The 20,954-nt window shown below is 35.0% G+C and overlaps 1 protein-coding gene and 1 long non-coding RNA gene across 18 annotated transcripts in view; both read left to right on the forward strand.

Annotated features, from left to right (window-relative positions):
- LOC127848793 (neurabin-1-like) overlaps positions 1 to 5,102 on the forward strand; it is a 142,118-nt gene extending 137,016 nt beyond the window's left edge. For 13 of the 16 annotated variants that reach the window (XM_052381417.1, XM_052381419.1, XM_052381420.1 and 10 more), the window contains 4 exons: positions 139 to 162; positions 1,699 to 1,793; positions 1,986 to 2,165; positions 2,382 to 5,102. In XM_052381417.1, coding sequence (XP_052237377.1) covers positions 139 to 162; positions 1,699 to 1,793; positions 1,986 to 2,165; positions 2,382 to 2,552 — 470 coding nt within the window. In that variant the 3' untranslated portion in view covers positions 2,553 to 5,102. The remainder of the gene's footprint in view (positions 1 to 138; positions 163 to 1,698; positions 1,794 to 1,985; positions 2,166 to 2,381) is intronic. The other 3 variants (XM_052381410.1, XM_052381413.1, XR_008034774.1) reach the window with 2 other exon arrangements.
- Positions 5,103 to 5,119: 17 nt separating this feature from the next.
- LOC127848796 (uncharacterized) lies at positions 5,120 to 7,568 on the forward strand. 2 transcript variants are annotated; one of them, XR_008034776.1, is made up of 3 exons: positions 5,120 to 5,557; positions 5,848 to 6,035; positions 6,181 to 7,568. It is a non-coding gene; the product is annotated as an uncharacterized LOC127848796 (long non-coding RNA). The 2 variants fall into 2 exon arrangements; XR_008034775.1 differs by having other exon boundaries at positions 5,120 to 6,035.
- Positions 7,569 to 20,954: the final 13,386 nt, after the last annotated feature.

Consider the following 20,954-nt stretch of genomic DNA (forward strand, 5'->3'; position numbering starts at 1 on the left):
CTGCATGCATTTATATTAATTGTGTGTGAAAACGTATGCCAGTACATGTATCATATGGGACAATTTATCCAGTGTTTGTTATTAACAGACTCATAATATTCATGTTTTTAAGGTGATCTTTATTTTCTAATTCCATAGCATCCGCTCCAAGACCAAAAATCGGTAACAAAAATATTTGTTGCAAGTTGTGCATTAGCATCCATGTTCTTGGCACATATTTTTTCACCTAAGGTTACAAATTCCTGCATTCCTTAGCATGACCATTACCATTTTGTTTGCATCGTTATTTCCGATACCCATTCCTAAACTCCTTATTTTGCAACCACTGGGTCTTATTTACCATATTGTGTCCCTTAATTGTCAGCCTTGACTGAGTTTTAAGTGGTTTGGATTGCACATAAGGGCCACGATACACTGTTAATGATTTTGAAACGATTATTTACCTGATAGAAAAGTATGCTATTTCCTATATTCCCCGAAAAATCAAACTAGCAGGTTTGCGTTATTCTCCCTTAGAAATTTGACAAATATAGATTAACTTTCGAAAACTATAACAGCAATATTTCATTAATACAAAAAAAGTACATTTTTAATGTAAATAGTCAATGATTGTAATATGAAATAATCTTGTTTTGAAATAGAAGTTTTAATGTTTTTGTGATGAATATATGCAATCTCCAACTATTGTGTATTAGCATTTTCAAATAGATTTGCCTAGTTGCGTAGCCTTGATGTAAACAATAATTAGCACTAATCACTCGCATTTTCCCGAATTAAGAGCATTAAAAGCATTAAAAGCATATATGTATGTTCACTTTCAGTGTTGTTTTTTTCAATTAATGAATTTGTGTAAATTCCAATTATAACATTGTTCAAGTGCAATCACTGTACCCGCTATCAAATTGTAATATCACGGTGATTGTGTGCTAGAATGATCATTGTAAAAGTGAGTTGGCCAGCATGGACTGAGCTATGCCAGTGATCCATGTCTTTCTATCCTGAATGTTTGGATTACTTCATTTGGAACATAAACCAATGTGTTTTGGTTGCCTAGAATCTAACATGTATCTATGTGCACGTCCACCACTATTTTGCTGTGTAGATCTTCAACAGCATTACTATTGCTAAGGTTTTAATTACATTAACTCAGTTTGATAATGCATGTTTTTCAACAGACTCAACCAGTAAAGTTTTGTTAAAAAAACAACATTCATTTTTATCTTACTCAACCAGCATTATTTAAAACATTAAAAAGTTGCTATGAAAATGTGCTAGAATATGCAGTGTGTCTGATTGTTTTGCTGATTTCCTCATTGAAAACGGTTTAATGATTTTCACATTTGTGCATTAATGATCTTTCGTACCGTTCAATGTTGCTACTAAGGCAAAGGACTCGAAACTTTTATGTAAGACCTGTGTTAAATAACATAATCGGGATATTAGTATTGGCTACTTAAGTCACAAGCCAATGTTTGTTCCTACGTTATTCTGACTTAACGTTATAACTTATGTCCATGTTTTCAAAATATGTTTGTCTGTAGGTTAATCTTGAACATCGTCTATAAAATACATTAGAGTATAGTATATATGTATATGTAGTATAGTATAGTCAACTAAATGAATGGAAGTTCAGTTACAAAACATGTGCAGAAAACCAATCATATTTGATTAGACATTTTACATGTGTTTGCTCTGCAGGTGCTAGTATCAACAGTGACTCCTCATCGGGCTACATGGTAGGCGAGACGGAGTCGGCCAGATCATACCAGTTCTCAGGGATCCCCGGTAACGAGGTACACGACTTTCATTGTAATTCATTGCCTGTCACAGGAAAAGATGACTCAATCGTGTGCATCAAATGTCTACTCAGATTAGCCTGTGCATTCTGTTTTCACATCCCTTTGGTTGGGTGGTTTAAGTCTTTTTTTCATAGTCTCCATTTTAATGCATGTTTTAATGTAACCAGTACCTTTTTCTTTCCGCAGGACTCAGTGTCCCAGTCTGGCGGCCTGAACCAGTTCGGTGCGGGTCAGATCAATGACTGGACAGTGGAGAATGTAAAACACTGGCTAATAGGCATCGAGATGGAACGCTTCACTGAGATTTTTACAGAGAGGGGAATCAACGGGGCCCAACTTGCTACCTTGGACGCAAACAAGTTGAAGGTTAGTTATTACATTTGTTTGTGTGCAAGTCTGTGTGGTGAAGCAAATGGACGTATGACTCAATGCTGTTTGTTTTTTTCCTGCCAGAGTTCAGCAAGACTTTTAGTGTTTGATCTGCAAATATTTCAAATGGAATCCCTTTAGCTGGCATTGGTAGCATACTTTTTTAACATCACCAGTTAGCTACATTATAAATTACAATGTTTGTTTTAAAAGGCTATGGGGGTCACGAGTGCTAAAGACAGAGATTACCTCAAGAAGAGGCTCAAAGAACTGAGAACGGTCCTTGAAAAGGAGAAAAAACAGCAAGAAAAAGAAAGGAAGCAAATGGAAAAAATGGCAAAAACAAGAGAAAAAGAGCAAAAGAAACAATCCAAAAAAAAGTAGGAAGCAAGCAAAAGGAAAATAGAACAAAATAGAGTCTGTTAAAAATGTCTAACTTATGTATACAGAGGTTGTCATGCAATTTTATAATGAAATAATTATTTTTGTACTACTTAATTTGTACCAATATTTTTGTATGTACATCTCATGTTTTGTATGTTACAGTGCTATTGTTTTTGACCCATATTTATCTTGTATAATTATTTTATTCTAGAACAATTATTGGCCATTATTACGTATTTTAAATGTTATTTCTTAGAATTGTGGTTAGTATACATATAGAATCATTATTGGACATGTTTTGTAATAGTGTAAAAAATTGTATAAATATCTGTGATTTTCAAAGTAGAGAATGTAAGAAATTGATGTGTACATTTTTTGACAATATAATTTATGTCATTTTGTGAACATTTTTTTAGTTGAAATGATTCATCACTTTAATATTCATGAATGATAATTATAGCAATTGATTGTCATTGATTATTAGTTATAAAATACAGATTTTATCAATATTGAAAAGAAAGAAATATTTGAAAGTTTATTTTACGAGTCAAAATAGTAATTCCTCTATACACTGCTTGCAGTCCATACGTGTTGAGAAACGTTTTGACATTTGAAATGTTTAATCTTCTTTATTGCCGAGAGAAATTAAATACAAAAAATCCCAAATGCAAAACAAGTTGTTCTGTTTACTGAATCAATCACAGTCAACTGAAGTTGTTCTGTTATAAAACAATGACTCTAAATTGAAATTGTTCAGTTTACACAATGAATTCAAGTCACTGAAGTTATTCTGTTTACAAAATCAATTACAGACAGTTAAGTTATTCTGTTTACATAATTAATTACAGACAATGAAGGTATTCTGTTCACAAAATCAATTACAGTCAAATGAAGTTATTCTGTTTACACAATCAACTACAGACAAGTGAAGCTATTCTGTTTACAAAATGAATTATAGTCAATTGAAGGACATCTCTTGTAAGACTTATTACGCAGTCAAAATCGTACTGAATTGATCCAATTGTTTCCGAAATTGTTGAAAACTAAATCTTTCTGATGCAATATGACCAACCCTGTGATTTTCGATAATAAACAAATATTGCTAGAAAATATTTGGAAAAAAAAATCCTGTTAGCAAAAGCATGGCTGAAAGACCTAATTGAAAAGCTACCGAACAATGTTAAGTGGTGGTGCGTTATAACTGTTTCCTATTGTAGGTTGTAGGCATTAACCTTCTTTCATGCAGGGCCCGGCTCATGATGCATAAAAATACAGGACCTGGACTGGACATTCTTTCGCAAGTTCTTTTTCCTGGCTGGAATATTTGTGTGTTTTCGTTAACAATTTAATCATTGCCTGGACAGGAAACATTACTTGAAATGACTTGAAAAGAGTTCATTGTTTTACTTATGATGAATTTATATTTTTGTCGCTTTAAATTTGTACCAATATTTCTAATATAAATATTTATATACACATTGATTTAGACCATTAAGATGATTTTATGTTTACATTTTTCAGAATATTTTGAGAAAGTTTTTATAAATAACAGAAATTAAATTTGATTTTCTGAATCTAATTTCAAGTAATGTTTGTACAACTTTGGACACTTGCAAGGTGTCCTCACTTCTGACGTGTCCATCTACAAATATTCCTCTGCTTGGGAAGTGAGACATGATTAAGGCCACATGCTTCAGTGAAGTTGAAAAGCATTGTGGTCATGTTTGTTACAGAGTTGATGTGATATATTGACACAAAGTATGAAATGTGCTTTGAAGACTTTTCTCAGAGAATGCTTAATGAAGGCATTCAAAATTGTTAAATAACTCATTTCCAAGGAAATTTTTGCCTAGATAGGTCTTGCATATAAAATAAAGTCACTAGTTGTTTATACCGGTACATGTTTGTACATGTATACCCCTAGTATGCTTTGCACAAAACTGCATTTCAATTCTTTGGAAGTTTCACTTCAACAGTAACATTAGTGCATGTTAACCCAAAATGGTTACAAATATCAGTTTTGTGCGTCAGTCGCACACTAAACCCATTATCTGTGTTGTTCAGATGTTGAGGTTATTGATGTTCGTCCAACAGTTATTACCCTGACTAAGGAAGCAGTGTTCAGAATTTGAACCCAGCAGGGTTGGTTCCATTCTTTCTCATATGAAGATTGGTTATTTTCATTTTATTATGAATTTGATAAGAGACTATTTGTTATATGGTCTTGTCCATTTTATGTCCGATGGTATCCGGCGGGCCGGTTTGTTTACTGGTGTAAGATGATGCATTTAATAGATCATTTGATTTTGGTCAAATTTTAAGAACATAGCCAGTGAGCGCAGAAGATATTTGTTTCAGCTTTATTTTGCAATTCTTGTCATTACATTTTAATTGAGTTAATAAGTTAATATCAAATCCATAAATCAGATTTTTAAACTAATGTTGTTTTTTAACAGACTAGGGTTTATTTCTTCTTGAACATTTTAGCTTTTGATGTGGTATGAAAAATATACTGCATATAAAATTGTACTAAAAGAGATGTCCTTTGGTTATTTACACAAATGTATGTACAAAATGTGACATAATAGCTAAACTCTCATATAAGATTCTGTCATTGTGTAGCAATAAGATCGAATGACAGTACATTAGTTTCAGTTATGTAAAGAATTGACAAGTTTTTCTCATTTTAATTAAATATATTAGCTACTATTTTGGATATGTTGCTTATTTTTATGCCCCCCTTCGAAGAAGAGGGGGTATATTGCTTTGCACATGTCGGTCTGTCGGTCGGTCTGTCCACCAGGGGGTTTCCGGATGATAACTCAAGAACGCTTATGCCTAGGATCATGAAACTTCGTAGGTAGATTGATAATGGCTGGCAGATGACCCCTATTGATTTTGAAGTCACTAGGTCAAAGGTCAAGGTCACGGTGACCCGAAATAGTAAAATGGTTTCCGGATGATAACTCAAGAACGCTTATGCCTAGGATCATGAAATTTGATAGGTAGATTGATCATGGCTCGCAGTTGACCCCTATTGATTTTCAGGTCACTATATCAAAGGTCAAGGTCACGGTGACCTGAAATAGTAAAATGGTTTCCGGATGATATCTCAAGAAAGCTAATGGCTACGATCATGAAACTTCATAGGTACATTGATCATGACTTGTAGATGACCCTTATTGATTTTGAGGTCACTAGGTCAAAGGTCAAGGTCATGGTGACCCGAAATAGTAAAATGGTTTCCAGATGATAACTCAAGAACGCTTATGCCTAGGATCATGAAACTTCATAGGTACATTGATCATGACTCGCAGATGACCCCTATCGATTTTGAGGTCACTAGGTCAAAGGTCAAGTTCAAGGTGACCCGAAATAGTAAAATGGTTTCTGTATGATAACTGAAGAACGCTAATTCCTAGGATCATGAAACTTGATAGGTAGATCGATCATGACTAGCAGATGACCCCTATTGATTTTCAGGTCACTAGGTCAAAGGTCAAGGTAAGGGTGACCCGGAATAGTAAAATGGTGTCCGGATGATAACTCAAGAAAGCTTATGGCTAGGATCATGAAACCTCATAGGTACATTGATCATAACTGGCAGATGACCCCGATTGATTTTCAGGTGTCTAGGTCAAAGGTCAAGGTCACAGTGACAAAAAACATATTCACACAATGGCTGTCACTACAACGGAGAGCCCTTATGGGGGGCATGCATGTTTTACAAACAGCCCTTGTTTACATGTTAAAATGCATATATAGTGTAATAAACAAAATATAATAACTGGTTGTGCATATTTTTGTGTTATGTGATGCTAATGTATTCATCAAGAAATGTTGAAATGCAGTAATGTTATCAACGTTTATTGACATTCAATTTACACTGAGTTCAACAAGTTCATTTTTCTGGACAATATTTAGTGATCAAATTAAATGGCTAATTCATATCATTATTAAATAATGCAGAGGTTTCTACAACTGTAGTTACATTTGTATTATTTCATTAAATAAAAAATGTTCATTGGACAATTTATGCAGACCATGTTCTTTATTTGGTGACAAACAGAATAGGTTGTAAGAAAGTGGTGAAACAAAATCGATGTACCACATATTATTTTTATTTGTGTTTTATTTTGAAATTGAAGCGTATAACTGGTACATTTATAGTGACCAATCATGTTAATGAATTGAATCCTTTATCATATTTAGTAATACAACATATTTCGTCATTCAGTTATAGAAAAACTGTCATTTTCATCAAAACGTTGTACATTTTAGGTTGGATTACATCTGCACCTGCACTGTGAATATGTTTCGTACTTGATATAATTTATATTTCACATGTTACTAGGTAACACATCTATTTGGAAATGGTAGAATACCAGGTAACTAAGCTGTTGTTTCAAGTGTCAGGAGTAAGGTATATGTTCGAAATGGTCGTGGTTTGATACTTCTGACAACTGTTAACATTCTCTTTATTATATTGTATCAAATAAAGTCAAGAAATATAGCGATTACAGATAAACATAAAACACGATTATAATTGATATATGAGAATGTTGGTTTGCCATACAAGTTGATTTTGTCTCAGAATGTAACATCGTTATAGAAGGAATATATGTATACATTGTAAATGATTTAAGTTATATAAGATATTATATATAGTTTTCAAGATATACATTACATGAATATATAGTATTAAATATAACATGTTTTAATTAATTATAAAAACATTCAACATGAAAGGCAGTATATATCAATAAAAAACTATATTTAAAATCCGAATTCAGTTAAATGTGCAAATTTTTCATATTTAGATTTTTTTATGACCATTTTGGATTCATAAAATATTTAGCATATTCATCTTCAAGCTTTTAACCATTTCAGAAAAGTCTTATTATACCACTGAGAATTGTTCTTTGAGAGACGGAAATTGTGTGTACATATGTCATCATTGATCACACAGAATATTGGATGTAGAAATATTATGTGATAATAAATACTTTAACATTATTGTGTTTGCTGTACAACTTCAACCAAAGCCTTAAATGAGCCGTGCTCTGGCAAAACTGGGAATCACATAGAGGATATTTGTTGGATTCGGTGGATTATCGATTTTAATTCACGAGTGATCATAGAAAATATATTTTTTCAATGATCACGAGTGAATTGAAATCGATATTCCACCGAATCCAACAAATTTTCTTTTTATTTTATGCTTTTTTTTTTACAGTTTATATACATTGTTTTAGAGTTTTACCGGGGCTTAACCAAAGAATTTCGCTTGGATAATGACGTCATTTCGTCAAAAATTGACGTCATTTCACAGTAAACAATGAAAATTATCAATAATTTTCACTGTTTGAAACAGTGAAATTATCAGTTTTAATTCACTGATATTGCTCTATAAACCACCGGAAAGCATAAAATAAAAATGTGCGTAAGTGTCGTCCCAGATTATTCTCCGCACAGGCTGATCAGGAACGACACTTTCCGCTGTTATTGTATTTTTTTGTTAAAAGGAAGTCTCTTGTTAGCGAAAATCCAGTTAAGGTGAAACGTGTCGTCACTGATTAGTCTGTGTGGACTGCAAATGCATTAAGCCCAGTTTTCCCAGAGTGTGGCTTATATGGAAGATGTGTTGACAACAACTTGTGCTGGTATATTATGAAAGATTTACGAGGCGAAAAATAAAGCAATATTATTAGAAAAAAAACGAAGTAAAGGGGCTATACTGAAATGACTATGGAGGTCTGCATGGCTATGTTTGTGTCAGTCTTCTCGTCGCAACTCAAACATAATAAGTTCTAGTGTTTTTAATAAATGTTCTGATGATTTTCAGACAAAGGAATTATTCGATTGAGGAACTTGATTAACTATTTTAATTAATTTAGTTGGTTTTATTATCACTTGGCACAAAAACAAAAAGAATCATAAAGTGTTTTATTATTGTATTTTTAAACTTTTCTGTGTTGTAACCAATGCTACATATTAATAATCTAATAAGTATAACAACAGTTACAATCAAAATTCGTTTCTGTAGGACCATCTACACAAGAAGATCATTAAACTGTGAAAGTGTGTGCAAGATTCAGCCAGTAGTTAAACGGAAATTGAGAACACAAGCTTAACCTTTAACTGTGATGCTAATTTTGAATTGTTTTCAATCCAAAAATGGATACTTTAGTAAGTTCAAAGTGCAAATATGCTTTCGGCTTAAGGGCGAATACTGATCGACTCATTGGTTAGAATCCAATATGTTTCAATGAAATTGAGCTGGTAACCAGACAGTTATTGGAAAGACAGATTCATTAGATTTGATACTATAAGCTATCAACTGAGCCCCAGCTTTGAACAAGTAGCTTGCTTTTATAGAAGTCCACTGTTAACCTGTTCGACTAAAGGACAAGTTACTCTTATCCTTAATTACTTGTTATTATAGAATTTGAGTGGTTTACCTCAAGAGCAAGTTATTATAATAATTTTATAAACAAATATAAAAAACTAACAAACATATAAAATTAAAAGATGTTGAACATGAAGAAATGCCGAAAAGGTAGAAACGAACAGTTTTTCTTTCTCTGTCTTTCGATACCGTGAATGTTAAATTATATAATTATAAATGTAGTCAATTATGTTTTGTTAAATATGTGGTTTGATATAATTTGAAACAAATGAAGTTATATAAGTATACATAATGCTTGCATACACTTATTTAAGAAACTGCATTTAAAAGATATATTGTATATAACTAAGGATAAACAATTCTGTATAATAAGTAAAATCAATTCTTTCAAAAGTGCTAGAATACATAGTTTTGATACATAAGATGGTATATCACAATTGCACACATCAGATCGATACATAGCATGTCTCTATAATAAACATTCTTTCAAAATGCAGCTACCGTATATAAAAGTGAACAAAAATGAATAGGCTTCACGTTTCAGACGTTATCAAAATACGATTGGACAATGTCAGACAATTAAAATTAAACCGGTTCAACCACTTTCTCTATATGTTTAGGCGCTTGTGATGATGCATTTAAACATATATTATATAACCATTTAATTATGTTATATCAATCCGAATGCATATTGCATTGTTACACTATTCTTTTCCTTTTACATTCAATTTGAAGACAATCCGAGCACGTCCAAGTATACTACCATCGTTTATATTTGAAAACATGTTGATTGTTTTGGACTTATTTCAAAAATATATAAAAACGAGAACATGTGCAGAAGGACGATTTCATGTATATAAGCGGACAATTTGGTGTTGTTTAATGAAGTCTAACGATGAACATTTCAATTCAAAAATAAACATAAGCATAACAAAAAGACAGCAACTAAAATTAAGTTATACCAAGTGTATAATAATAATAATAATTATAGTATAACGTAATATTCAAACATATTGCGTACAACGAATGTATGTTTGAAGTATACGAGGGTTAAACATAAACTTCCTTTAGAATTCATTAAACGTGTTAAACGTTTAGTAATAATACAAAACAATTCATAACCCAAAGAAAAAACAATACATAACCAAAACAACAAACTTAACTTATCTAAGACGGATAAATAAGTTACTGTTAAATGCACGTTAACTTGTGTAACAACACTTTTTTGAGCTTCTTGTCTAAGTCAAGAATAGTACTTAGACAATGTTAGCAACGCACTCACCTTCATACAATATACGCTTTGATTTGGTTTAAAAACAGTAAGTTACAAGATAAGTGTTGATGCAAAGCATCAAAGGGCGTCGGGAATTTCAGTGTAAAAGGCACTCAATGAAGTTACATGGAACGATTTTTTCTACTGTAAATATAAATATATATTGAACGATTATTATAAACAAAATAGAAACAGATACTGGTATAACCATTATCTATGATTTTGTGCTATAACTCCCAAATAACCATTATCTATGATGTTGTGTCATAAACCCCAAATAACCATTATCTATGATTTTGTGTTGTAACCCCCAAATATTTCATAGTTAATTTTATTTACATTGGTTTCTTTTTTTACTGGCATCCGTGTGCAGTTTTCATAAATGGAACAGAACTGTGTAGGTTTTACAAAATCTTCTTCATCTTGTAAGCGTAATTGCATATTTTTCTCAACTTCAAGGGGAGATGATTCTGAACTTATTCTTACGTTGCTTATTTACGTTAGTGGTTGAGTACTAATTGAAATAAAAACACTGTAAAAGTTTTAATGTGTTTACGAAGCCCCCCACCCTCTCACACATATATTTCATGAGCATGATAAAAACAAAAAATGGTTACAATAAAACAGCATATTTATTTAAACTAAAATGTCTACATCAAAACAAAAAGTTAACATAGAACACAAATAAAATAATTTGATTCTACGGGGGCTCGAACCTTGGGACCTCACATGTGAAGCGAGCGTGTAACTACTACACTACGGAACCGCTTGAAAAATCACCTTCTAACTAAGATATTAATAAGCTATTAATAGTCGGTTTAAATGTAAACCCGGAAGTTTAAACGCTGGATAGTGAGCGGGGTTAAAGGTCCATACCAAAGGGTCCATACCACTGGCAAGATACGGGTCAGGCCTGCGGCCGTCTATATGTGGTTCTTAAAAAAACCAACCTGTAGTAGGACTTGATAGTAATGAGATTGGGGTGCTGTGATGGTGCTCCTCATTGATAAGCGACTGCTTCCTTTATCAAGACTCATTATTACAATTAATAATACGTGTCGCGCTTCGTGCTCTATAGCGCCTTTATTAGTAACTTGCTGGTTGCTAGGATAGTGGAACAAAGAAGTTTTGTTTTTATACAAAACCAGAAAGTTTCACCGGTTCGCGTATTTGCCCAGTCCCTTTGATCTTTTATTATTGCCCAGTCCCCGCGATCAGTTATTAATTAAAACAATTAGCTTTGCATTAATGGCAATAAATGTTGTAGTAAATGTAATAGGCACAAAGCAGTACTTATTTACACTAATTAACACAAAAAATCTTCACTATGCAAGATATTCTGACAACAAAAATAGATACATTGATCCGTAAAATAACTTCTCCTCCCATAAGCGAAAAAAAAAGTATTACATACTAGTCGCCGCACTGCAGTGCGACGCCAATAATTAAAGCAAACGGAAGTAGGTGAATTTAGATATTTATCACATTCTTATCTGTACAAAATGCGCGAAATTCTGTTGCATTGTTTATAATATTTTAAAATGATAACATGCATTTAAACACGTCTAATTACGTCTACCCAACGTTCCGATAAATAAGAAACATATATATGCATATGAATTAAATCATAATGGCGAAGAACAAGTTTTTGTTTTAATAAAATGCATCTAGATTACTGACCGTGTGTTAGTCGACAACAAACTCTGATTGAAAATGTATTTCGTTTCGAAACACGATTATATACATGTCAATTCTAAAAAAGCTAATGCAAGGGAACTAATTTTCTTCTGTATTTCGCCAATCTGTTCATGAAGTTCAGTCCCCCGCGATCATCAATGAAGTCATCTTTAACGTAAATGTTTATAAAACTTAATTACGTTTCCAAATAAAAACCGCTCTTAAAAAGGACATGAACCTTAAAATACTTGCATTGAACACGATGCATTATTTACCTCATAACTTGTTACCAACATATTTACTATCAGAACAGTTTTGTAACAGTTTTATATTGGTTTGGGCATTTCAAGTACTTACACAAGTTTCAATTTGGCATTATTCGGAGTAAGTTCAAGTGTGCAGTGTTCAGATCAATTTCTACACACTTGAATTGACCCATAGTTGCATTAATCGTCGGAGTAAGTTCATTATTCAGAAACGTTTTCACAAACTTGACTTGATCCTTTTGTTCGCATTAAAGGGACATTTTCACAGATTTTGGCATATTTTGAAGTTAGTCATTAAATGCTTTATTTTGATAAATGTAAACATTGAATTTTAAAAGCTCCAGTGAAAAATCAAGAATACAATTTCAAAAAGAAAAAAATGTATCGCGCACCGGGGCTCGAACCAGTGACACCCGGAGTCCTGGAGTAAAAACGCATTAACCCTCTCGGCGATTCTGCCGAGTGTTCATGCAGGACGTATTTTATATCTTATATAAGCAATCTTCGTAGTTTCCTAAATTTAAACGACAACAACAGAACTCTCCAAATTATTCAATCGTTACGCGTTGCAACGCTTTATAATTTTTAGGTTTTTAAATCGTCAAAAGATGCATATAATGGCTATATTAGACTATGGTAAATGTTCAGTAATACTATTTCCTCACAAACATCATAACTAAAACGAAAATTTGCGAAACTGAAACAATTTTTTTCAATTTTGTCAATTTACCAAACCGTGAAAAGATCCCTTTAATCGACCTACAACAGTAACGTTTTAATTGAAAATGTAATGAATGTGAATGCATACAGGTAATACATATGTATGCACAACATTATTTAAGTTTGAATGAATTTACATTATATGAACATGTTATACATCATATTTACAAGGTTTAACATTACTCTTCAATTTGAAACATAAGAATTATTTCATTTCAGTGAGTTACATACAGATAATACAACATATATTTGCGATACAAATTTCATTTGAATAAGGAATTTACATCCTATATACATGTATACACCCTCTATATACACTTATACACCCTCTTAACACTTTATTTGTATTGTTATTTTAATTGAACAGCAAAGTAGAAAATACTACTCAATACAGATAACAATCATAATGGAAATTAAAAAAAACACATTAGTCAGAAACCATTTAAAATTACAAACACGATACAATGGAATGAATGTAAAGCAATCCTTAATAGAGACGTCAAAATAAAAACCTCTTATTTACAGTTATAAACATGCCTAAAGTTAATCGTTGTATACACATATTGTCAAAGATTATGTGCAGTGATGCAAAGTAACATTATAAAACATAGTGGTTAACAATAATGCCATAAGCGTCAATCAAATCCCAGGAAACCAAATAGTAAGTTATAACTCATATTTCACTGTTTCAATCAGTAAAAAAAAATAACGGTGAAAATTATCGATTTTAATTCACGAGTGATCATAGAAAATATATAATTTCTGGTATCACTAGTAAACAGTGAAAATTATCGTGATCATAAAATTTTTTTTTCAAACGTGGCTGCGCCATTCGGGAAAATAGGATTTTCTATGATCACTCGTGAATTAACATCGATATTCCATCAAATCCAACTTTTTTTTTCTTTTTTCTTTTTATGACTTTTTTACCGTTTATTTATATTTTAAAAGAGTTTAACTGGAGAATTTCGCTGGAATAATGACGTTGCAAAACTGACGTCATTTCACAGTAAAACAGTGAAAATTATCAAAAATGTTCACTGTTATTTTTCACTGTTTAAAACAGTGAAATATCAGTTTTAATTAACTGATATTTCTCTATAAACCACTGGAATGCATAAAATAACGTATTTTCTTGTTAATGCTAAGTATACCTGATCTGAAGTCATCGGTTACACAGTTTGCGCATAATAATAAAATGAATGTTATTTCATTAAAACTGGACTGTAAGCAATACATAATAGTTTTTAAGCATTTTGTAGCAATGGTTCACAAGGTTTGCCTTTTTTTAGTTTCAAAAAAGAATACATAAACATTTTGTTGTGTGCCTTGTTCTTAATGAATATGGGTTACCGCACTCGTTGTGAAATTCACAAACATCGGATAGTTATTAACAGACAATAAAATGGCAAACGTACCGTTTAGCAATCGAGCGCCGGTGATTTGGTTACCTCAAAATCATGAGTGAGGTTGTTGCTACTGACTTTGCAACCCGCATTGATAACCATGGTTTGCGCTGCTGACTTGTTAAGCCGCAATGACGACCTTTTTTGATAAGATAATTTGGTTCTGGCTTGCGCAGCTGACTTGGTAACTGGTGATGACGATCTTTGGTTTTTGAATTGGTAAACCGCGATGACCACTATGGTTTGCAGAAACCCGCAATGGTGACTATTGTTTTCTCAATTAACTGTTTAATCATTGATGCCGACTTTAGTTTGTGCTGCTGACTTCGTATCCCGCGATGACGACGATTGTTGTAGCTGCTGACTTGCTATCCCGCGATGTGAAAGATTGTTTGCGTTTCTTACTTGGTATCCCGCGATGGGGACAACTGTTTATGCTGCTGACTTGGTATCCCATGAAGACGACGATTGTTTGCGCTTCTGACATGGAATCGCGCGATGACGACGATTTTTATCGCTTCTGACTTGGAATCCCGCGATGACAACGATTGTTTGCGCGTCTGACTTGGAATCCCGAGATGACGACGAATTTTAGCGCCTCTGACTTGGAATCCCGCAATGACGACGATTGTTTGCGCTTTTGACTCGGAATTCCGCGATGACGACGATTTTTTTCAATTCAGACTTGGAATCCCGCGATGACGACGATTGTTTGCCGATTGTTTGCGCTGCTGACTTGGAATCCGGTGATGACGACGATTATTTGCGCTTTTGACTTGAAATCTCACGATGACGACGATTATTTGCGCTTCTGACTTGGAAACCCGTGATGACGACGATTTTTTGCGCTTCTGACTTGGAATCCCGCGATGACGACGATTTTTCGCGCTTCTGACTTCGAATCCTGCAATGACGACGATTGTTTGCGCTTTTGACTTGGAATTCCACGATGACGACGATTTTTTGCGTTTCTGACTTGGAATCCCGCGATGACGACGATTTTTCGCGCTTCTGACTTGGAATCCGGCGATGACGACGATTGTTTGCGCTTTTGACTTAAAATCTCACGATGACGACGATTGTTTGCGCTTCCGACTTGGAAACCCGTGATGACGACGATTTTTTGCGCCTCTGACTTGAAATCTCGCGATTACGACGATTGTTTGCGCTGCTGACTTGGTATCCCGCGATGGCGACGATTGTTTGCGCTTCTCTCTTCAAATGCCGCGATGACGTCGATTGTTTGCGCTTCTGACTTGAAATCCTACGATGATCGTTTGCGTTGCTGACTTGGTATTCCGCGATGACTACGATTGTTTGCGCTGCTGACTTGGAATCCCGCGATGACGTCGATTGTTTGAGCTTCTGACTTCCTATTCCGCGATGACGACGATTGTTTGTGCTGCTGACTTGGAATCCCGCGATTACGACGATTTTTTGCGCTGCTGACTTGGTATCCCGCGCTGACAACGATGGTTTGAGCTGCTGACTTGCTATCCTGCGATGACGACGATTGTTTGCGCTGCTGACTTGCTATCCCGCGATGACGACGATTGTTTGCGCTGCTGACCTGGTAATTTGCGATTAGGCCGATTGTTTGTGCTTCTGACTTGGAATCCCGCGAAGACGACGATTGTTTGAGCTGCTGACTTGCTATCCCGCGATGACGACGATTGTTGGCGCTTCTGACTTGGAATCCCGCGATGACGACGATTCTTTGCGCTTCTGACTTGGAATCCCGCGATGTGCCCACGATTGTTTGAGCTGCTGACTTTCTATCCTGCGATGACGACGATTCTTTGCGGTGCTAACTTGGTATCCCGCGATAAAGACCATTGTTTGCACTGCTTACTTGGTAACCCGGCTATTGATTGCTAACATTATAAGGGCTGCTAACTTGGTGACCGGTGACCTATTGTACCCGTGATGATGACCATGATTTGAATTCACGATGCAAATACGTGTCATTTAAGAAAATCAAAAGTTATTATCAAGGGCATCTTTTTGTTTGTTACCGGTAATGAACTTTGCTAACATTGTTAAAAATAATAAGTAGCTTAACTAAAAACAATATTTCTTATATGGCTACATGCCAGTTTAATGAATCATTTTGTAATTGGCTTACTTGTATTTTTTTAATGTGCGTTTATTTTAGAAATATATGCATTTATGTAGCGATAAATAACGAAGTGATCGGTTTCCGAAAAAGCTATAGAATAGTGACACAATGTATTCATATATATATATATATATATATATATATATATATATATATATATATATATATATATATATATATATATATATATAATTTGAAGATGAAGTAGTTTAAGAATCACCTTCAGAGTTATCTGGGCACAAAATGTTAAATCGAATTTTACAATAGTGAATCCATGGTTTCGAATCAACGTATTCTCCCTCCCGTCGGAGTAAATGTTTATCGGCGTCGTCATCGCCATCATCAGCAGTAGCGGAAAGTGTAAGAGCAGCAGCGCCACGAACCTTACCCTGTTTGTTTATCAGTTCAAACTGTTGAACATCTAATGATTTCGATTCACAATATTCTTGCTTGATCCTGGTATATTCGTCTTCACACTCTTCAACACGAAACACAAGTTTACACTGTACAATATGTTCTGTAGTAGACACATTCTGTACAAAATGTATTAGTGATGACGGAGAAAATGTTTTATAGATTATAAACACATACTTAATACATTCTGGCAGTTTCATATCCATATCATACTTTTTCAAACAAATCCTTAACTTCTGCAAGTGGGTGAGAGGAAGTGTCTGTGACAGCATGTCGGCGTGTTCTATTTGCGTCATGTTCAGACTGGTGATATGCGTTGTGGTAAGAGTTTCATATAACCCAAGACAATCCTTCCATACCTCCAACTTAACGTTAAACAAATCTGCACCTCGCATGGGCGACTCGGGGTGTTTTTCACATGAGTCTCGCCTCTGTAAAACCCCGTATTGATTTAAGTACACGCGCACTGAATGACGTAACGTTGAAAGCTGTATCAACAAACTGTACAGCCAATCTGATGAACAGGTTCCTTTTTCTAAAATCAGCAATTGAAGATTCGGGGGTAATTTGTGATTAAAATCAGACAAGTAAGTCCCTTGTAACCGAATTTCTTTAAACGCGGGGAACGTGTTTTGCGTCACAAATGTAAGTGAAGCATCGTCCAAAGCCGTGAGCTGCACGCTTCTTATATTCGTATCTTGCAACATTTCAAACCGCTCCTGATGGAAATTAAGTATCCATAGTTCAATGTTTGACATGTCAGATGTCAACATTTCTGACCGAAAATCAGACAGGTTTGTATTTGAACTATCATCTATTACATTATTGGAATATTCACATTGAATTACGTGTGCTTTTGAACTAGGTAGACAGGTTTCATTACTCGATATCAGCAAGCCTTTCAAGTGTAATTGCACGTGATGTTTTACTTCAGACAATCTGATTAAGACACTGTACAGCCATTCCAGTGAAAAGTTGCCCTTTGTCAAGTACAGCAACTCTAGGGATTGAGGAAAGTCATGATTAAATCTTGTCAAATAATTTCCCTCTATATTAATCTGCTTTATCATGTTCAACTTTGTTCGCGTAACGGTTTCCAGCTTAGAAGTATCATCAGTGATAACCTTTAGACTTCCAATACTTGTATCACGTAATATTTCAAACAATTCTTTGCTGCAATTTTGCACAATTATCTCGACATTTGACATGTCATGTGAGAGTATCTCAGAACGCAAGTCCGATACATGTGTATGCAATTCGTCTCCAAGAGTGTCTCCACTAGACTGCAATACGACATCCAACAGCTGACACTCGACAGGATGATCTAATGAAGAGAGCGTGATAAACAAGCTGCACAGCCACTCAGATGAACATTCGCATTTTGACAGACAAATACTCTGTAATGAAGCAGGCAGCTTGAGATCACATCGCACCGTATAGGTCCCCCCAAAATAGAGCGTTGTTAGCTTGTTGAGCGTGTGAAGAATCTCTGATGCTAATGAGGCACTATCAGCCGTTCCGAGACTTAGAATCCCTATACTTGTATCACGTAATATTTCAAACAATTCTTTACTACATTTGTTCACCCGTATCTTGATATTAGACATGTCATTTGACAGTATTTCAGATCGTAAGTCCGATACATGTGTATTTAATTCGTCTCCAAGGGTGTCTCCACTAGACTGCAATACGACATCCCACAGCAGACACTCGACAGGATGATCTAATGAAGACAGCGTGATCAACAAGCTGCACAGCCACTCAGATGAACATTCGCCTTTCTCCAGACTAATATACTGCAATGAAGCAGGCAGCTTGAGATCACATCGACCCGTATAGGTCCCCCACAAATGGAGCTTTGTTAGCTTGTTGAGCGTGTGAAGAATCTCTGATGCTAATGAGACACTATCAGTCGTTCTGAGAGCTATCCTTCCTATACTTGTATCACGTAATATTTCAAACAATTCTTTACTGCCATTTTGCACCAGTATCTCGATATTAGACATGTCATTTGACAGTATTTCAGATCGTAAGTCCGATACATGTGTATTTAATTCGTCTCCAAGAGTGTCTCCACTAGACTGCAATACGACATACCACAGCTCACACGAGACAGGATGATCGAATGAAGACAGCGTGATCAACAAGCTGCACAGCCACTCAGATGAACATTCGCCTTTCTGCAGACTAATATACTGCAATGAAGCAGGCAGCTTGAGATCACATCGACCCGTATAGGTCCCCCACAAATAGAGCTTTGTTAGCTTGTTGAGTGTGTGAAGAATCTCTGATGCTAATGAAGCACTATCAGCCGTTCTGAGATCTAGGATCCCTATACTTGTATCACGTAATATTTCAAACAATTCTTTACTACATTTGTTCACCAGTATCTCGATATTAGACATGTCATTTGACAGTATTTCAGATCGTAAGTCCGATACATGTGTATTTAATTCGTCTCCAAGAGTGTCTCCACTAGACTGCAATACGACATCCCACAGCTCACACGTGACAGGATGATCGAATGAAGACAGCGTGATCAACAAGCTGCACAGCCACTCAGATGAACATTCGCCTCTTACCAGACCAATACACTGCAATGAAGCAGGCAGCTTGAGATCACATCGACCCGTATAGGTCCCCCACAAATAGAGCTTTGTTAGCTTGTTGAGCGTGTGAAGAATCTCTGATGCTAATGAGGCACTATCAGCCGTTCCGAGACTTAGAATCCCTATACTTGTATCACGTAATATTTCAAACAATTCTTTACTACATTTGTTCACCAGTATCTTGATATAAGACATGTCATTTTTCATATCACTGGACAATAATTCCTGCTTAAATATGTGCGTGTTGCATTCGGTTACACTCACAGTAATCAAATCGAATTGAACATCGTGTTTTAATGCCGATAAGCGCACTAGTAACCGTCGTAGGAACACAGCAGTGCATGTACAGTTGACAAATGAAATGTGTTGTATTGCATCAGGAAGAACTATGTCTTCCGAAAAGGTGGAATCATCTATTCTTAAAAACGTTAGTTTAGATAGAGGCGGAAATACAAAGACAAATGATACGTCAAATTTCCCTTTATAACGTACCTCCTGTATGCTCGTATGATATAATGCTTTATTTATTTCCGGTGTCACTGTCATCATTACACGTTCAAGACTATGTTTGGAATGTTGCATGACTGTCAGTATTTCGTTTGTTTGCAGAACATTACTTTCTAAAATAAGTGACCGAACATCTGATTTGTTGGACAATAAAAGCATCTTTAATGCATTTGAATCGGATTCATTAAGATTTGCATTAAATGTAAAGTCCGTACAATTTAAGAAAATTTCTTTCTCACCGCTAGCCTTAGCTTCTATGTACCCAGCGATTGTCATTCGCTGAAATAAGACCGATAGTGCAAGGCAACGTTTGTCATAATCCATTGAGTTCATTTCTGATTTTAAAACGTTTCTCTCTGTGTTATTGTCTGTCTGAAAAGCCAGTATTTCTTTCTGACCCAGAAATCCGTGTACGTAACGGCTCAGTCCGTGGTTTATGTCGTTAAGGAACTTTACGTCAGCAAGACGGTTTATCAGCGTATTAGCTTTCTTACTCTCTAACCCACACAGATAAATAATTGTCTCGCTCATTTCTAACACATTATACTTTAGGTCTGTTTGGAAACGTTCTATTACGTCTTGATTTGAATTTGCAATGTGATATGCAGCCAGGAACTCCTGAACTGTCTCGTGTACAAATGAATAATGTGCATCGTGATGTGCTATTGTGGAGCTGTATCTTTTCGTTAATACACCAGCACGGAGGCAAAAATCCAACTGAACTTCTGTCATATAGTTCAATAATTCCCGTTCGGTGAACACGACGCATTTGTTCGACGAAAATGTTAAGCTAAACGCAGCGTTTGCAAGCGCATCAAAAATATCAATCTGATGCTTTATAAAACGTGTATTCGCTAAACACTGAAATGAAGTTCCGTTTTGAAAATATCCCTTTCTTGCATTTGCATTCTTAAAGAGTATGTCTAGGAGAATACAATTGATTTCACACAATGAACCAGTCACATCATAGTTCATCCACAAATTGACCAAAAGAGTAAGCCG

The sequence above is a fragment of the Dreissena polymorpha genome, chromosome 10, assembly GCF_020536995.1.
Source record: "Dreissena polymorpha isolate Duluth1 chromosome 10, UMN_Dpol_1.0, whole genome shotgun sequence".
Lineage (NCBI taxonomy): Eukaryota > Metazoa > Mollusca > Bivalvia > Myida > Dreissenidae > Dreissena > Dreissena polymorpha.